Consider the following 16211-nt stretch of genomic DNA (forward strand, 5'->3'; position numbering starts at 1 on the left):
TATACATCGAAAGGCCGCTGTAGTATTATGAATCCGGAAGCAAGACAGTGTAACGTAGTGAAAAGGTGAGATGCTTCACTAGAAAATAGTGAAATCATGCAAGAGGGATATCGTGCGCATACATAACAAGACCAAAAACGAAGACCGCAATGACAGTAACCGTGCAACAAGTGCGAGAAAGGCAGTTCAAACCACATCTATCCGAGGACAATTGCGAGCACAATGATAGCAAGAATAACAGCCAGAATTACGAAGAGACAGCAAGCCCTGTTGCGCGCATTCTTCTGATATCTGCTGGCACTGCGCAACTCCACGTTGGCGCCGCGGGTGTCCTGGGTGACGTTCTGGACATTCTCGCTGATGATATCCAGCTGTCCTCCTTGCTCAGTGACGATGTGCGCAACATCCCGGAAAAGCTCGTTCAGCTCTCCCACGCTCTGTTCAATATTGCGAATCTCGTTCTCGCGCTCGATGATTAAGGACTCTTGGAAATCCACTTCGCTCTGGTTGGCCATACGATGCTGCTCTTCCAACTGCTGGTCTTGCAACAAGACATCGTTATCGGTGGTAGGTTGCTCGGATTCTTCAAAGGCTGTACGCGCAGCAACTGCAGAAGCGCGCTGTTTCTCAAGAGCGCGACGCTGGATAGTTTGGAACTCATCCAAGGTGGCCTTGAATTCGGATGATAGCTTTTGCTGTGTCCATTTCTGGGAGGGCTGTAGGGTTGGAAGTTAGCAAGGATAATCAGGAATCAAGTGAAAGCGCAGAGACTAACATTCACATCCTCCCATGTCTGGATCTGCTTGATACCTTCTCCGACGTCCCTAAACCCCGTACGGGTTTCCTCGAGGAGATTATGCACTCGTTCGCGAACGCGCTCTGTATCTCGCTTTGTGCCGAGAAGAGCAATCTGGTTGGAGAGGCGAGAAATGTTTGAAGTCAATGTAAACAACTGATCCGAGAGCTGCTCGGCGAGATGATCGAAGTCCGGATCGTCGCGATACTGCGGGTCTTCGTCCCTGCGCATGGTGGTAGGCTGGGCCTCCAGCGAGTCTAGCCTGTCGAAAGACATATGTGCTGTATGGGTATCCCGAAAGCAATAAACGAGTGCTCAAAGTGAAATTAGAAGAAGACTGGGACATCAAACTGCAGGTGGTTATCTGCAGGTCCCTGCTGCCTTCGATAACGGTGTGGACGCTCGAGGTACAGACCGCCCTCACATGACGTACCATCAAGCGTTGACTAGTCTTGATATAGTTTAGTGTCTGTGGCGCAACATCCGCACCAGCCACCCATCACATGACAGTATGCGGCTGGTGTGTTTTGATACCTCAAAATATTCCTAGGTGGACCTCGCCGTTAATTGTTTCCATCCGACCAGCTCAACGCAACCAGCTGTCTCGTTGACCAGTCGCCAACACTGCCCTGGGTCCGCCATCGCGTCCTACAGCTCCGTGGCCCTTCTTATAACGGTCATTCTGATGATGCTCTAACCTTTCAACTATTCCTTTCTCTTACACGAGCGCATCCCACCCCAAGCTTGCATCATGGCCGCTACACCAACTAGGCCCTACAGGCGAATCCTGACATCGGCTCTGCACCGACGATTTGTCCATGCCTCCGCACTCTCGCTTTTGGTATCTTACATTATTGCAATTGCGATCGGGGATAAATCATCCTGTGAGTCCCTCGCAACCTTGTCGAGTCAAGTGTCGAATGTACACCTTCACATCCTGACACAACAGCTAACAATTGTACGCATTACAGTCTTCTGGTTATGGTTTCCCCTTGGTGGTTGCGGTGTCCGGACCGTGCTACTCTTCATGTCCTCCCTCACCATCTTCGTCCTTCGCGTCAGTCAAATGCACATCGGCTCAAGAACGGCTAGCTGCTCATTTGGCACTTTGAAATCCATATCTCTCTTCCAAATTGCGCAAACCTTTGGCTGGTACATCTTTTCGGCATGGTGGTTCACCGTAATCTATGTGTGGTCGTCCTCAGGTGATTCCAACCTCGAGCTTGTGAAACGGGGCAGGTGCGTTCTCATATTAAATATCCTTCAACTGGCTTCGGATTTAGACTAACAAAGCTTAGGCCACACGAGCGACCGACTTTGAACGAGCGGCCAATTTACCTCCATTCCTTCCATGCACTTCTAGCATGCGTGCAAGCAGTATTCCATCTCTATTACGATTACGACCGAGTTCCAGTGCCCATCGCGGAGCGAAGCACCAAAGCGGAGGACGAGCGAACTCATCCGGTGCCACCGACATCCAAGCATCTACAGGCCACCTTGCCAAAGGAACTGGCGACTGGAGCGCTTAGAGGCCTCAGTATGGCTGCAGCGACTGTCGTTCTTTACCCCGTCTTCTTCAGACGCTTCGCGTGGAGCTGGTCGTTGTACTTTGCCAAGCTCTTTTTCAGCTTCCCGAGATCTGCTGCCGACCCTCAGAGCTTCGTTCCTTCGATTTTCCCTTACTTTTTCCTCCGGACTTTGCTCCCTGGAGTGCTGCTTGTCCTCAGCTGGCAAACGGCGAACCTCTTCTATTCCGTATTCATGGCCAAGGAGCCCTTGAAGCGGGGCCAGCCTCTCACAACAGAAGCCAAAGATCCCAATGGCAGTCTTCTCAGTGGTCTCAAGGCGAAGAAGAATGTGGTCAAGACATTTGCACTCTGGGAACTCAGTCTCATTAGCCAGCGCATTCCTGACCGCCGAAAGGCAATTTTCAGTGAAATTGATCGCGAGGGCGGCTCCGCTTGGTCTCAGGTTCTTGCTTGCACGACCGATGTGATCAAGGCGATCAACACTCGCATTGAGGACAGCAAAAACCCGGCGCCGGTATCCAAGCCTTTGCCGCATGCTGAGAAACCCGAGCCTGTACTTCAGACTCTTCCGCGACTTACAGAACCCATCAAAGATGGCAACATCTTTACTACCGCCCCAAAGGCCACTTCACGCCAGGACAAGTTTGGCGAGGCCTTCAGCTCCACTGCTAAATCCTTCGGTCAGTCGGAAGACTGGACTCCAGCCGCACGAGCCCGTGTTCGTGATGTTTTCGACCGCGCATCGTCCGCTATGCTTAGCCCTGAGCAGAAACAAAAGCTCCTTGGTTCGCCTCAGAAATTCAAGTTACTTACCGGCGGCACTCCCATAACTTATAAGCCCGAGGATATCAACCCAATCGTCGCACAGATTCTTCGTTCACCTATCGGTCAACCTCTTCGTCAAACATACGCTCAGCGTCTCTCTTCCATTGTGCTTGGCACGCCTGAGTCCTCGCTTCCAATGATTGTGGATGCTGTGGAGTCGTTAACCCGGCTCCTCGTTGCCAGTTTGGCTGAAGACCCGTATGGCAAAGTTCAGGCTGATGTACCATCCACCGTGCGACTTCTTACTCAAACCATTCTTGCCCTGGACGCGTTCGCCCACCAGGGTGGTTTAGACGCTCACTGGACAGATATCCACTTCCCCCAACGAGCAATCCCAAGGCGCAAGAAATTGCCCGTCGGGTCCCGGATGTCGAGATCTTGCTTTCTACCCTCCGCGGTGGTCTCAAAGATCTGTTAGTGGCCTTTAGGCCCTACTTGCGTGATATTGGCATAGCGGGTAAGGATCTGAGATTAGCAAAAGAGGCAGCTGGCATTGAGGCGGAGGAGGCGTCTTCATGAAGTATGATGGCCTCTCTGCTTTTGGCTTCTCTAATACTCTCTATTCCATGATCTCAAAACTTTATGTATCGTTATTTTCAGTCCCCTCAGGTTCCACCTCGGACAAATGCATGGGTCGGCGTTTTAATAGGGGCATGCTATGTGTTGGAATATAACAAGTCCAGTGAATGAATTCAATACCACATTATTTTACCCTAGAACTACCTATAAAAGTGTTGAAGTGTAGAGGTCTGGTGATGGAAGTATGGGTCACATGACGGCCCTTTCTCGATCAACAGTGTCAACTTGTCAAGTCCATCTACACATAATCTTGAACAGGAAAGGAACAAACAGCTTCAGCGGCCGGGAGTCCCCCTTTACCATACCAAGTAATAATCATCTTGAATTAGATATCATGGCACTGACAAACGTCTACCATGTGCGTCGGGTCGCAGACACCTCTGCAAAAGCATGTTTGATTTGCTACAAACCATCAACCACTGTGATGATCACACCCGATAACAAGGTATGCAGACTGGTGGATATACCCACTGCTCAATGGGATTTATTCTCACTGAGATCCTATTTAAATTTCCATGCACGTCGAGTTGCTAACACTTCACCAGGACTTCTTTTATGTGTGCCCCGCACATCTGCAAGACCGGCACTTCTGCTCTCCAATAGTCGACACAGAAGGCCAAGCAAAACGCCTCAAAGAGGAAGCGATGGCCAAAGAGATTGAGATTGTCAAAAGGGAGTATGAAGAAAAACAGCGACGTAAGAAAGAGCGTGAAAAGGCGTCAAGCAAAGACGATAAAGACAAGAAAGATAAGGGCAAGGATGAGTCGAAGGACAAAGACAAAGATTCATCTGAACCGAATAACAATGACGAGAATGAAAGAGATGATAAGGTTCGTGTCTGCTGTTGGTGAGGGATACCGAACATAGAACGTCCCATGACTGACGATACCTCGTGGTAGATCGCTTCTATTCGGAAAGACTCTAAGTCGGAAACGAAGCCGGATGATTCACCTCGAGTATTCTCTTTGCATAAGTATGCTATATATGCCGCAGTTGTTGAGCCATATCCCTAACTGCATGATAGGAATTTCTATCAAATGCGCATCGACCGGCTGCGGAACATTGAGATGGCGAAACGGAACCAGGAGAGATTGAGGAATCCATCCTTGTTTCCCTCTGTGCCATCAGGGAATCCCTAGGTTCCTCTGCCTGACGCTTCTCGAGATTCAGCATGCTTTGGAAGATAACCTAGAACAGTCGTCTTGGCTTAGCCATCATCACTTTCCGACTTAGCACATCGAGGCTCCGGGCGAACAGGGAGACCTTGTACATCAGCAAATACGTGGCTCGGTTGAGGCGATGCCCATGTTACTATGTGTCTAGTGCTTGTATAGCCGGTCTGACGTTCTACTCCGAGAAGGCAAGAACAGCAGATGCTTCCATGCGCGAATGATGTCATGGAAATCCTATACTCCACGCTTTCTGGACACTCCTAATGTCTATGTATAAAGATGTCAGCGCACTCATCATAGAGCCACAGCATCACCAGCGGGAAGCTCGTGGTTCAAAGTCAAAGCATGCTTTGGCCCCAGGCACGGGGCGTCTGACTGGAAGACATTACTATCTTGAATAGAATACGCTCTTTTATCCCTCAACTGAACTAGGTTCTGATCCTGCAGGATGCCACCTCACGCTAGAATATTCTATACCATCCGCTTACTTCCGTTCCGGTACATGTCTGTTTATGGACACCCTATAAGGTTCTAGGCAGAACAGCAGCTAGTACGACACAGGAGTCGTCAACGTTCTTGCATGGTAATAACCTTTCTATCAGATCTCACATGCCCATGTCAGCGAACAACACTTTTTCAGAACCTGGATATAGAACCCCCGACTAACAACGCGGCAGCCTGGGGCTGCCCACAAGCTGGAATACTGAAAAAGCCCATACCTAGGATGTCTCGTGAATTCCTCGAGTCAGACTCATCAAATGGGTGCTGCCTGGGCTGACAGTAGATGGCACTACGCTAGAGCACCTCCTGTCGTAGATACATGCTTGAGACTATCACCTACCAGCTCTAAGCTAATACGACGAGCGAAGGCAGACATGATACTGCTTCGTGTTCTTTTGGGTACTCGGAAGATTACACCGTGAAATGATATGCATGTGTTGCTTGGGCATTGCCGGGAGTGTGACCTGCTTAGTTTTATTTTCGTAAGTATTTGGTAGCCTAAAGCATGCATATGGCATCTATTTAGTTGACAAGCAAGTTGATGAAGCAATAAACTAGTCAAAACGTGAAGGGTTCTATGATGTGCCCAGACCATGCAGCAAATGGCTTAAGATAACGTACTTTCGAATAAAGCAGGTACATAGCTAGAAATCTGCTGCACAGACTGCCAAATTCAAGAATCACTAAATTCAGCTCTAAGGTTCCCTCTAACTGCCAATTCAATCTACTGAAGTGATATACTATCAAGCCATATGCAGCACAACCGAATCCGGAAATCAAATTTCAGACAAAGATGAAACAACGCTAAACATCGGTGATCGACGCAAGGCGATCAAGACCGAATCTATTGGTAAACTATGCAGTACTGTATGCAACTATGCATTAACCATGATCCATGTGGAAAAGACCAACGATAACCGCCTTCATTGTCTGGTCTCTCAAGCCAGACCAGATGAGAACCCCCCACCGGGAGTTCCCCCTGCAAGGCAGCGTGCACTGCCCCACCCCACTAGGAAACGCTTCGTGCCAATCTTATATGGATCTGGCGCGTATGTGAGAGCTTCTCCGTATATAGTAGTTTCCCGTCAAACTGCGGGTACAAGTTCTGATCATGGTGGCTATGCCCGCGCTAAGGAGATTAAGCATTAGTCGACTGCCTGTTCAATATAGAACACCAACGAGGACAGTGAGAAGTAGATGTAGATATAAGAAATGTCCCAAGTATGCTTCAAGGAAAGATACCGTAATAAACAAAAACCACATGAATACCGGTAATACCAATACACATATTTCAAGCCAATCGGGAAACATAGGAAACAGACCCGCTTTGCACAGCCTCCTTCTGCTTCAAAACCTTGGAAGTCGGCAGAAGGGAGGGGGGGAGAGGAAATGAATTCTGACAATCCCAGCGTCATTGGCGTTACACTGATCCCTTGAAACAATTCAAATGCCAGCGCTACAAACCTTACAACAGTAGAGAAAGCAGAGAGGGATATGTGAAATCACTGATTCACAAGAAGAAGAGTGGAGTATGCGTTTGCGCTGGTGGATCTACCGTAGCTTTTGTGGGCTTGCTGGGAAACTCGGCATTTCTTGGCACGCGACCAACTGCCGTGGGTATCTTCCTTAGCTTTGTTGGAGCTGCATTGCTCGACTCGACGGGATCGTACCCCGGGAGACAGGGGGAAACATAAACAAGGCTTGGGGCTGGGCTGGACTAGAACAGGGCCACGAGTCGGGTTGTGTATGTTGGATATGGGGCAGCCCTGGCAGCCCTAGGGTAGGGTAAGCGCTGGTTCTGGCTTGGATTTTACATGAAGGTTTTATGTACAATTCAAAATAGGGCTTTGGTTTCTGTCTCATGTCGCCGATGCTGTATTACAATGATCTTCTATATCCCGTTGAGTCTGTGTAAGACGCATGTCTTTGGTTTGTGAGAATTGCTTTGTTGGGGTCGGCTAACGAAGAGGCGTTGAGTATGAATCGCAAGCTTGTTGCATAGTTACCTAGGTTGCTCTCGGAGAACTGTCGGCTTGGATAATATTAGGTTCGATTGACACCACAAAGGCAGTACGGATCAACAGGGGCATGGCGTTTGGCGTGCGGTTTACTGTGTCTTGCTTTCGTGAGTCATGGGATGGAGAACGAAGGAGCCTCCTGTCAGATTTGATGAAGGTTCGGAGGCGGTGTTCTCAAGCATCACTATGGACCTGGTGGCTAGTGTCGCTGCTCGTGGGTTGATCTTCCATACTGAAACGGTACAGACAAGGCGATCATGATTATACTCCCTCGCATGGACCTGTGATGTTTTCTGAAGAAAGCAGCTGCCTCGATTATGACGCGGCTGTGCACGAAGCGTGGACTTCGATGACTCACGTCCGAGCTCAGATGTACCGATGTACCACATCACTCTCACAACAAGCTCGGTGAACCCCTGGCGGGAACATGTGAAAACAAATAAAAGCGTAAAGCATAGAAGTAATGTACGTAACTCAGACCGTTAGGCTTTCATGACTCGTAAAACTATGTATGCATGCATGGTATTCATCCCGTCATCTCAAAGGTTGCCACGTCCAGAACTATTGGCATCCGGAGCTCGCATGCCCGGAGGAAGACGGATGGCAGGATTAGCTCTCGGAGCTAGGCTGACCTGTTTCGCAATATCGACGCGGGCTTTGGTGAGACCGATGGCAGGCACCACCCATCCACCGCAGCTGCATCGCAGACCCTGCCATGCGAATTTGCCAACGTTGGATCCGCAGACGGCGTTGGGGCAAGTGAGACGTCCAGAAAGGGGAGCATCATCGGGGTGCGCACCATATGTCGCACCCGGGATATCTTCGGCCTCGTCCGCGGTTGGGAAGAGACTCGGGCGCATCCAGGTCAGAGGGTGGAGAAAGACATGACCGCATTCGGCAGTGGCTGAGGACTTGGCAGTATTTTGCTTTTCTTCTTCGTGTGGAATGATGAATGGACTCGTTGCCAATTTGGTCCTGCATGGATTTAGTAAGGTTGAACTCTCTTCTTGGAAGAATGGGCATCGACTGACCTGCATTTGCGGCATCTGATCTCGAGCGTTGGACCGGTGGCCGTTTGTGACGGTAAAGGCTGTTCATCTTCGAAGCGCACAGATTTAAGCTCTGGAGCACGGCCACATGCCACGCTTTCTTCAACGTCCCGCTGATAAAGCCAGCGCTTGTACATTGGGTGGTCGGTCACATCGTCTGGACAGCCCATCTTATGGTATAGCTCTAGCTGTTGCATGAAGCCAGGATTTGGCTCACACAAGGGTCTGCTCTCACGGATCAGTGCAAGGGCAGATTCCGGTGTGAGTGCTCCCGGCTGCCGGTGGAGCAAGTAGGCGATGCAGATAGTCGCGGAGCGGGACTTCCCCATCGCACTAGATCCTAGTCAGCAACTGTACATCTCTCTAGGCCAAGATCATTCAGGCACGGCTTGTCTATTTCCAGAAAAGGGCCCAGCCTGCATCAGCGGGTATTTCGGGGACCCCCGGCCACCTGTAGATCGCAATGGAGGAAACCCCGATGATGTAAAAGGCATGAAGCCGTTCAAGGCAGTGCATTCCACAAGAGGAAATGGTGGGCAGCTGGAGACCAAGGAATGATCTGGGGAATGAGAAAAGAGATATCATATTTTGACATACCAGTGCACAAGTACTCCTCCACCGCCGTCAAGGCCGGACTGAATGAACTTGATGGCGGAGGGGAAGTGTTCCAATAAGTTGTCATCCTCAACATCGTCAACATCTATGGAAAGATGTTGGTACGGTGCGAAAGTCTCCAGTTGCTCGGTTTGACTGAGACGTAGCACTGAGAGAACATGCGAGATATCTGCCCGCGCAAGTGCTGCTTTGTTTTTGAGACTAAAAATACTACAAATGCCGGGTTAGCAATGAATAAAAATCGCCAATCTAGGAACCAGCAGTGTCAATCTCCGAATCCAGTTCCATTTCAGCGACACCCCAGCAAGGATGTTTAGTAGTGAAGTGAGACCAACCCTCCAATATAGATATTGTGGCCTTTAATTTGATTCATGGCCATTTTGGGTCAGGGTGGCTGCAGCTGGCCAGCGACAGGTATTTCTTGTAGTTGAGGGAGATACGAAGTCGGGGCTCAACCAGGCAAGAAGTATACTGTGTAAGTCTGTAACTTGTCTTGCTTTCTCCTAGATCGCAGAAGGCCGGAGGTTGAGCCTCGGCCCTGCCAAACTCAAAAAGTCTGATAGGGCAAGGGTATGACAAAGCATGTGACCTTAGCGCCTTAGGCACGGAGATTGTTGTTTCTGACTGCTATATCCATATTTCAGTCTCTGGAGGAAGTGACTGAGGTTCCTCAAAAGAGGCTCCATAACTAATCAATAACCTTCCAATAACCACATGTTAAATATGCCAAGTGTGTACGACTAAGTGATCCGTTCGGTGTACAGCCCTGGAGGTCGCCCGCTGCATGAGGATCCCCCCACTCTGGGGTTAGCGCTTTCTAGGCGCTCCGTTTACAATGCACAGACTGGGCTCAGGCTGTTTGATGTTTGGATTTGCTAAATGAATGATCTTCTAGTATCCGTCAAGACTTTGTTTGTACATACACTGACTAGGTACATTGTTTATCAAAGACGCGAAGTACCACAGTACTGTCAACAGAACCTGGCACATATGTTCATACACAGTAGTGACTTACTTCCCACGAAGCTCGAATACAACAAAATCGACCTTATCAGCCGACGATCTGATTGGCTACAACTACGAGCAAGGGTCGCTCACGAGTCACGGGGTAGCGATTCGCGAATAGTGCACTAGCTTGCTAACCTTGGGCTTAGTCGGGCTTACCGCGGAGTGAGGCTTACCGCGGGGAGGATCAACCTGACCAGACATGGAGCCGGAGAGCGCACGGGACCAGATCGCGCGGGCTAATTGCTCGGGAGTAGGTACTCCGTAAATATGACACCAAAAGAGGCTCATGCGCTTTGCATCACATTGAAACTTGAAAGTGTGACACGCGCTTCCACCTGGGCAGGCTGCAGCCCTCTAAGGTTTGAGGCTAGCTGCGCCTCAGGGGGTATCTCCGTACAGTTACCTACAATGCAGCATCCGAGCTCAGGGTTCAAGGCTTACTTTCTGCTAACAGCCTAGAGGCTGGACACCTTGTACATTGATGTACGCAGGTGTCAGCCCAACAGGGCTATTATGTACTCTGTACCCGAGATGACTTCCTAAAGAGTCAAGGATGCCTACAGGAACACCAAATTGGGATTATGGTGATGATCACAGATATCCATGCGTAATGGGAAACTTATGGACGGACATCCGCCACAAGTGACGAAGCAATGGGTGTGATATCTCCACATTTTCCATTTGGCATCACAAACTACTGGTGACTGTTTTGCTTGGCGAGGCTACTGTAAACTATTGACATGATTACAGTCAATCATGTAGTTAGCTAGGCCTTCGTATCGGGTAATAGCCTAAGTGCTGGGAAAGGTGTATGTCAATCATTATGGCTGTGCAGAGTATGGAGACTGATCGAGTCAGATGGCAAACGATCTGATAGGATGTTTCGGTATGAAGTCATGCATCTGGTAGGGCTCCATCATGTATCCATAAGCTTTGAAGGCATGAAACTTCATCTTATTACGTGCCATATACTGTGTACTGTGTACTACAGTATATGTGTCCATACGGCATACATACATTCTAGAATACAGTCCACACTAATTCACACTACATAGAATGTCACCCGAAGGAGCTGATTTGTCGAACCATCCCGTGGAAAAAGAAAATCGCTCAGATTATTGTTCTCGAAGCTAATGTGGAGCATCGCTCCGATTACTCAGCTGTTCCCTGCAGCTCTGGAGGGTTTGTTCCAACGTTCGGCTTTACTTCCCACGCCTTTATCGCCAAAGTCCACGCTACCTTCTGCGATTTTTTTGTGAGAAATGCGGTCTATCATGTCTGATTCGACTTCGAATGTTTGACCACACCACCCAAGTCAAGGTTCACACCCCCTGCGCCCAAATGACGGACAGAGCGGCAGTGTGGCAGTGCCTGCAATACCAGACGCCAAGTGGAGCGCGCTAGCAAATCAGTGGGGTCAATGTCCAACGACTCGAGCATTGTCCGCCTTTTGATGGAGTGGAGGCAAAAGAATGTTCTTTAACGAATGTAGGGCCCGAAACCTCCGACGCAGCACAAGATCTCGGGTTCTCGTATATGTACCTGGGTATTGCCCAATGGCTCTACTGAGTTGCTTCGTGCATCTATCTTCCCGCAGTCCAGGGTTCAGGAGCCCAACCAATTCACTCCAAGGCTCGATGTCGTCTATGCCCCCGGGAGGATATTAAGCCTAAATGCCAAGATTTCCAAGCCATTCGGTACCAATTGTCACTGGTAGGTTGTGAATATGCTCAAGACCCTGCCAATCTATACTTCATTCTCCTAGAAAGGCGTATCTTCGCGGGATATCCCCCTGTCTGGGCATTTTATTGCGGGTCAACAAGTCGCCAGGTCCAGCTCTTAAACAAACCATGGTTCCTCGAGGAGCGAACGTGGCTCTGCCAACAATCTTCAGCCTTATTTTACTTGACTTGGCTGGGAAAGGCACAACAGAAACAAGGACTACTCACTCATTACCATTGAATTAGACGAACATGTGGCATTCACTAGGAAGAGGAGTATGAAACTGACTGACCCCAAGCCCCAAGGCATATGTACACATACACAGTACTAGGGAGTACTACGATACAACGGGATATTCATCTGGGTCGCATTTGCGAGGCGTCCAATACAAATACGAGCGAGTCTCTCCACTAGGTAGTTGACCGCACGTTCTGCGACGTTCTGGTTGGCTTCCACGATCCCATCACTAACGTGAAGACTCCATATGGGGTAGAGTGCGTCACGACTCACATAGATCAGCGGGATTGTTTGGAAATCTGGACCAGTTCATTCTTTACCTTACTGCGTATGTGTAGTCCAGATAGTTCCTGGAATACAAACCAAGTTCAAGTCCGTTTGAACCGCGGCTGTGGGAAAGGGAAAGCTACCGGTGTGTCCGTTAAGGCTGATTCGCCCCTCTTAAGGTTACATACTAGATTCCAGCCTTGTGCCCTAAGGCGCTGTCATTCCAACGTGGCTCAATTCCACGAGGTCAATCTGGATTTATTTTAGGTTGGATTAAACTTGGGATGAATTGCTAGAAGAAACGAAAATATAATAAAAAAAACAATGATGACAATGGAAATACCAGATATTCAGCGCCCCTGTAATCGGTATGTAACGAACGTGACCCTTATACACCACGGTACATACATACGGCTTTTCCCACGTCACCCAAAGAACTTCCAGCCCGAGACTTGGTATGTTTCAATTTCCTCTTTTTTTTTCGCCTCTTTGCCTCTGATTAGTTGGGCCTTTTTCCATATTTCTCCCTTGAGAATGAGATCACCCCCAACTTGCCCCCCTCTCTGTGCCTAAGTTAGAACTTGCTTGATTCTCCGATCTGGCATTTCTAGCGCTTCTGGCATTTCATTCCTTATTTACCCTGCTTGCTCTATTTGATCTTCAGCTTCAGTCAGCTCCCCCTCCTTTCTAACAGCTTCAGCTTTCGACCTTTCATTCCTTTCTAAACCCTCCCTATCGAACTTCAGCTAGTGGCGGGACGCTTGGTTGCACCAAGTGTGTATTGCTTTTATACTCTTCTGTATTGCTTCTAACCACTACATTAGCTCTTATCTTGTTTTATCTTTCTCTATTCTATTTTCTTTAAGCATGTGTGTGCCTCGCTTTGATTGAGTTGCAGTGGCCAACTTCTATGGGACACAGAGCTCTCCCTGTGTCACTTACCCGGAAACGTTCCATCTTATGAGGCGAATCGCCGAACAAGGGTCCGAGGTAGGTCTTGTTCAGCCCTATTCTCTTTCCTGCAAGACCCCGGTCTTGTATACTCAGGTCAAGTTCCGCGGTCAGATGAACTGATGCCCGAAGTAGACTTACACTGCATGAAGTTCCTCCATTCTTGCGCCATCCTCTATAACCATTCGCCTTCCACACTTGGAAGTGAACAGAAGCTGGACCTTCTGAGCGTCTCTTCATCGGAGGCGGGGTGTTCAACTGGCTAACGGTCCGCTTGAGAATCGGAGCTGGTTTCACGACCGACGTTTGCACTCAACTGGATTGGGCTATTGCTGCAACATTGAGATCTTGATTCGACCTGCCCATTCCGATATCCATCAAGCTTAACCTTCCCTCGTTTCTCGGGGATTTTTACTCCTCCCGATCTCAGCCTAGATTCATGGGAGTCCGCGCCGGCCAGTCTTGATTGCGGTTTTGGCCCTGTGTTCTGGTTCTGGAATGGATCTTAGATTCTCCCACTCGCCAAATTCCATGATTACAGAGAGCACGGCCGCACTTTTGCCAGAATCTTCCGACACGCTATGCCCGAGCTGGCACTCTCATCCCACGGCCCATTACCTATAGCTTCCCGAACTAGCATGAACAGTGCTCCTCCGCCACTGCCGCCCCCACCCAGAATTCGCGATCTGGAGGTCGGTCATGACGCTGGTTGGCAACACGCCAATCCCCAATCTTCAGTTTCTCTTCCGCCAATAGATCCGAGCTCCAGCTTATTTGGAGGTCATCGGCGGCCTGAAATGGCGTCTCAAGGTGACCCAATGCAAATAGACGAGCTAGAAGGGAGGCAGAGTGGTGCCCCCGTCTCGGGCAGTCCTGAAACTCAGATCCAGATTGAGCCCCCGCGGGCAGTCACAGACGGATTTCCAATTTCCATGCCGGTCAACCCGAATCCGGTCGGTTCAATGTAAGCGCGCATGATGCGCAAGGGCTACGAGCAGCTGGGCTCGCAGTACCGCGCTTTTCTACATGATTGGTTTCATTGCTAAACTACTGATAGTTTGAGTGGTGAGCGCGACTTTTCACTGCGGAGTGTCATCGACTCGTCAAATGCATACGATCAACATCTACTATCCAAAATTGGAAAGCCGCAAATCAAACATGTTTCCCCGAGGGGATCTATCAGTGGAACGGACCACCGAAATTCGCTCACCGCGCTTACCGTCCCTTCGCGGAATCCCAGTAATCTGCCATCACCTGGACCTTCAGAAGGATCGACACTAGACGTGAAATGGTACAACAGCCCTCAATCTGGGGGCGTCTCTCCCAGGACCAAGGTCGGCTGGGGAGAGTATGCCGAAGGCCGCAGCCCAAGTGTAGAAAGCAATACACCGTCATCAGCACCGGATCACGACCAAGGATCATTGGGCCGTCGCCGTCACCGAGGGACAACGCCACAGCGAGATGACAGCATCAGTTTACCCAGTCGATCGAATCGTGGAAGTTATGACCAGGGAGTGTTTTCCGACGTGGAGGAGGAATTCTCAACGAACGAGCCAGCAGCTCCGCGACAATTCATTCTTCGAGAACCTACTCCGCCTTACCCGGATCCTTCGAGACTTGGCATGAAACGACGGGCATCTTCGCCTCCGCGCGAGCCGATAGGTGATGACAGGCATACTCTGCATCTTACTACGAGTAACGGAGACCTGTCCCAACGAAGACTGTGCGGTCATCCGTCGACGAATTCATTAACGGTGAACCCCAACTACGCGACAAGCCAGCGAACTCTTTCTGCCGCCTCATCCTTGAGTATCCGAACCGGATCGTATTCGTCGACGCTGTCTATTGGGGGCAGCAGTATGACCAGTCTTTCCCCGTACGACCGCCCGTCTCCAGGTGGTCTTTCCCCAAGCTCAGATCTCGACACTTACCACGAAAAATCAATTCTCAACCCCCGCTCTCCAGTCACGATAGCCCAGCCTGTGCTTCCAAGGCTCCCAGGTCCCGCCTCCCTAGAACCACCCGCAACAGACGCCACAGGCAAAATGTCTGTACCAACGACCATCATAAACGTACCGAAAGCCGCCGCGCCAAAAATCGCCGGACTATTCATCTGCGATTGCTGTCCAAAGAAGCCTAAAAAGTTTGACAGCCCAGAGGACCTACGGTAAGTTGATAATACGGGATTTTCTTTTCTCCCCATACCCCATACTGATCAATTTACCAGTGCACACGAGATGGAAAAGCAGTATGCCTGCGCCTACTGCAGCAACCGCTTCAAAAACAAAAACGAAGCCGAGCGCCACCAAAACTCCCTCCACCTTCGCCGTCACTCATGGTCCTGCGCCGCCCTCGTCAGGTTCCAGTCCGCCTTCCATTCCTCTGGCGCACAAAGCTGCCAAACAAACGCCGGAGCCTCCCACGACACGTGCGGCTACTGCGGCGAGGAATTCCCCAACCTCCCACAGCCAGACTGGGATCGTCGGTTCGAGCACTTGACTACAGTGCACAAATTCGGCGAGTGCAACAACGCCAAGAAATTCTTCCGTGCGGACCATTTCCGCCAACACCTGAAGCATAGTCATGCTGGTACCAGTGGGAAGTGGACTAATATCTTGGAGAACGCTTGCATGAAAGAGGAACAGCCGCCTGAGCCGAGGGAGCCGAGGGAACCTAGAGATATGCTTTCGACTGCGACTGGTCCCCAGAATGGGGGTCGTTGACATCTAACGCCATATCTGAGGTTCTTGGCGAGCAATGATAGTCAGCGTTTGTTTGTCTCCCATGATGGAAATTTCGCTATCTGGTGGTCTCCGTCTTCCGCTATATGATCACCAGCAAACCAGGTTTGTTTTCTGTGCTATACCAACGAGTTCAGGATCGACTCTATACAACACAAAGTTGTCATCACGAACCGCATCATCCTCACACACCATCAACCA

General features: G+C 49.9%; 4 protein-coding genes across 4 annotated transcripts; 2 read left to right on the plus strand and 2 right to left on the minus strand.

The window, feature by feature from the left end:
- Positions 1 to 197: 197 nt before the first annotated feature.
- On the minus strand, positions 198 to 1072 carry N7515_002752 (SNAP receptor PEP12; the record flags this gene model as incomplete). The annotated part of the gene is made up of 2 exons (XM_056663496.1): positions 198 to 716; positions 776 to 1072. 2 exons carry the CDS (start codon positions 1070 to 1072, stop codon positions 198 to 200), a joined length of 816 nt encoding a protein of 271 aa, XP_056525609.1.
- Positions 1073 to 1547: 475 nt separating this feature from the next.
- On the plus strand, positions 1548 to 4868 carry N7515_002753 (uncharacterized protein; the record flags this gene model as incomplete). The annotated part of the gene is made up of 7 exons (XM_056663497.1): positions 1548 to 1680; positions 1768 to 2035; positions 2095 to 3563; positions 4059 to 4174; positions 4275 to 4559; positions 4629 to 4702; positions 4754 to 4868. The coding sequence occupies 7 exons, from the start codon at positions 1548 to 1550 to the stop codon at positions 4866 to 4868; spliced, it is 2460 nt and encodes an 819-aa protein (XP_056525610.1).
- A 3091-nt stretch (positions 4869 to 7959) lies between these two features.
- dspC (dual specificity phosphatase YVH1) lies at positions 7960 to 9463 on the minus strand (the record flags this gene model as incomplete). Its single annotated transcript, XM_056663498.1, has 4 exons — positions 7960 to 8395; positions 8452 to 8802; positions 9067 to 9294; positions 9420 to 9463. The coding sequence occupies 4 exons, from the start codon at positions 9461 to 9463 to the stop codon at positions 7960 to 7962; spliced, it is 1059 nt and encodes a 352-aa protein (XP_056525611.1).
- A 4387-nt stretch (positions 9464 to 13850) lies between these two features.
- znfA (putative C2H2 finger domain protein) lies at positions 13851 to 15992 on the plus strand (the record flags this gene model as incomplete). Its single annotated transcript, XM_056663499.1, has 3 exons — positions 13851 to 14233; positions 14327 to 15436; positions 15497 to 15992. 3 exons carry the CDS (start codon positions 13851 to 13853, stop codon positions 15990 to 15992), a joined length of 1989 nt encoding a protein of 662 aa, XP_056525612.1.
- Between the last annotated feature and the right edge of the window lie 219 nt (positions 15993 to 16211).

This window comes from Penicillium bovifimosum (genome assembly GCF_028826915.1).
Source record: "Penicillium bovifimosum strain IBT 22155 chromosome Unknown utg000002l_segment0_segment0, whole genome shotgun sequence".
NCBI classification, from domain to species: domain Eukaryota; kingdom Fungi; phylum Ascomycota; class Eurotiomycetes; order Eurotiales; family Aspergillaceae; genus Penicillium; species Penicillium bovifimosum.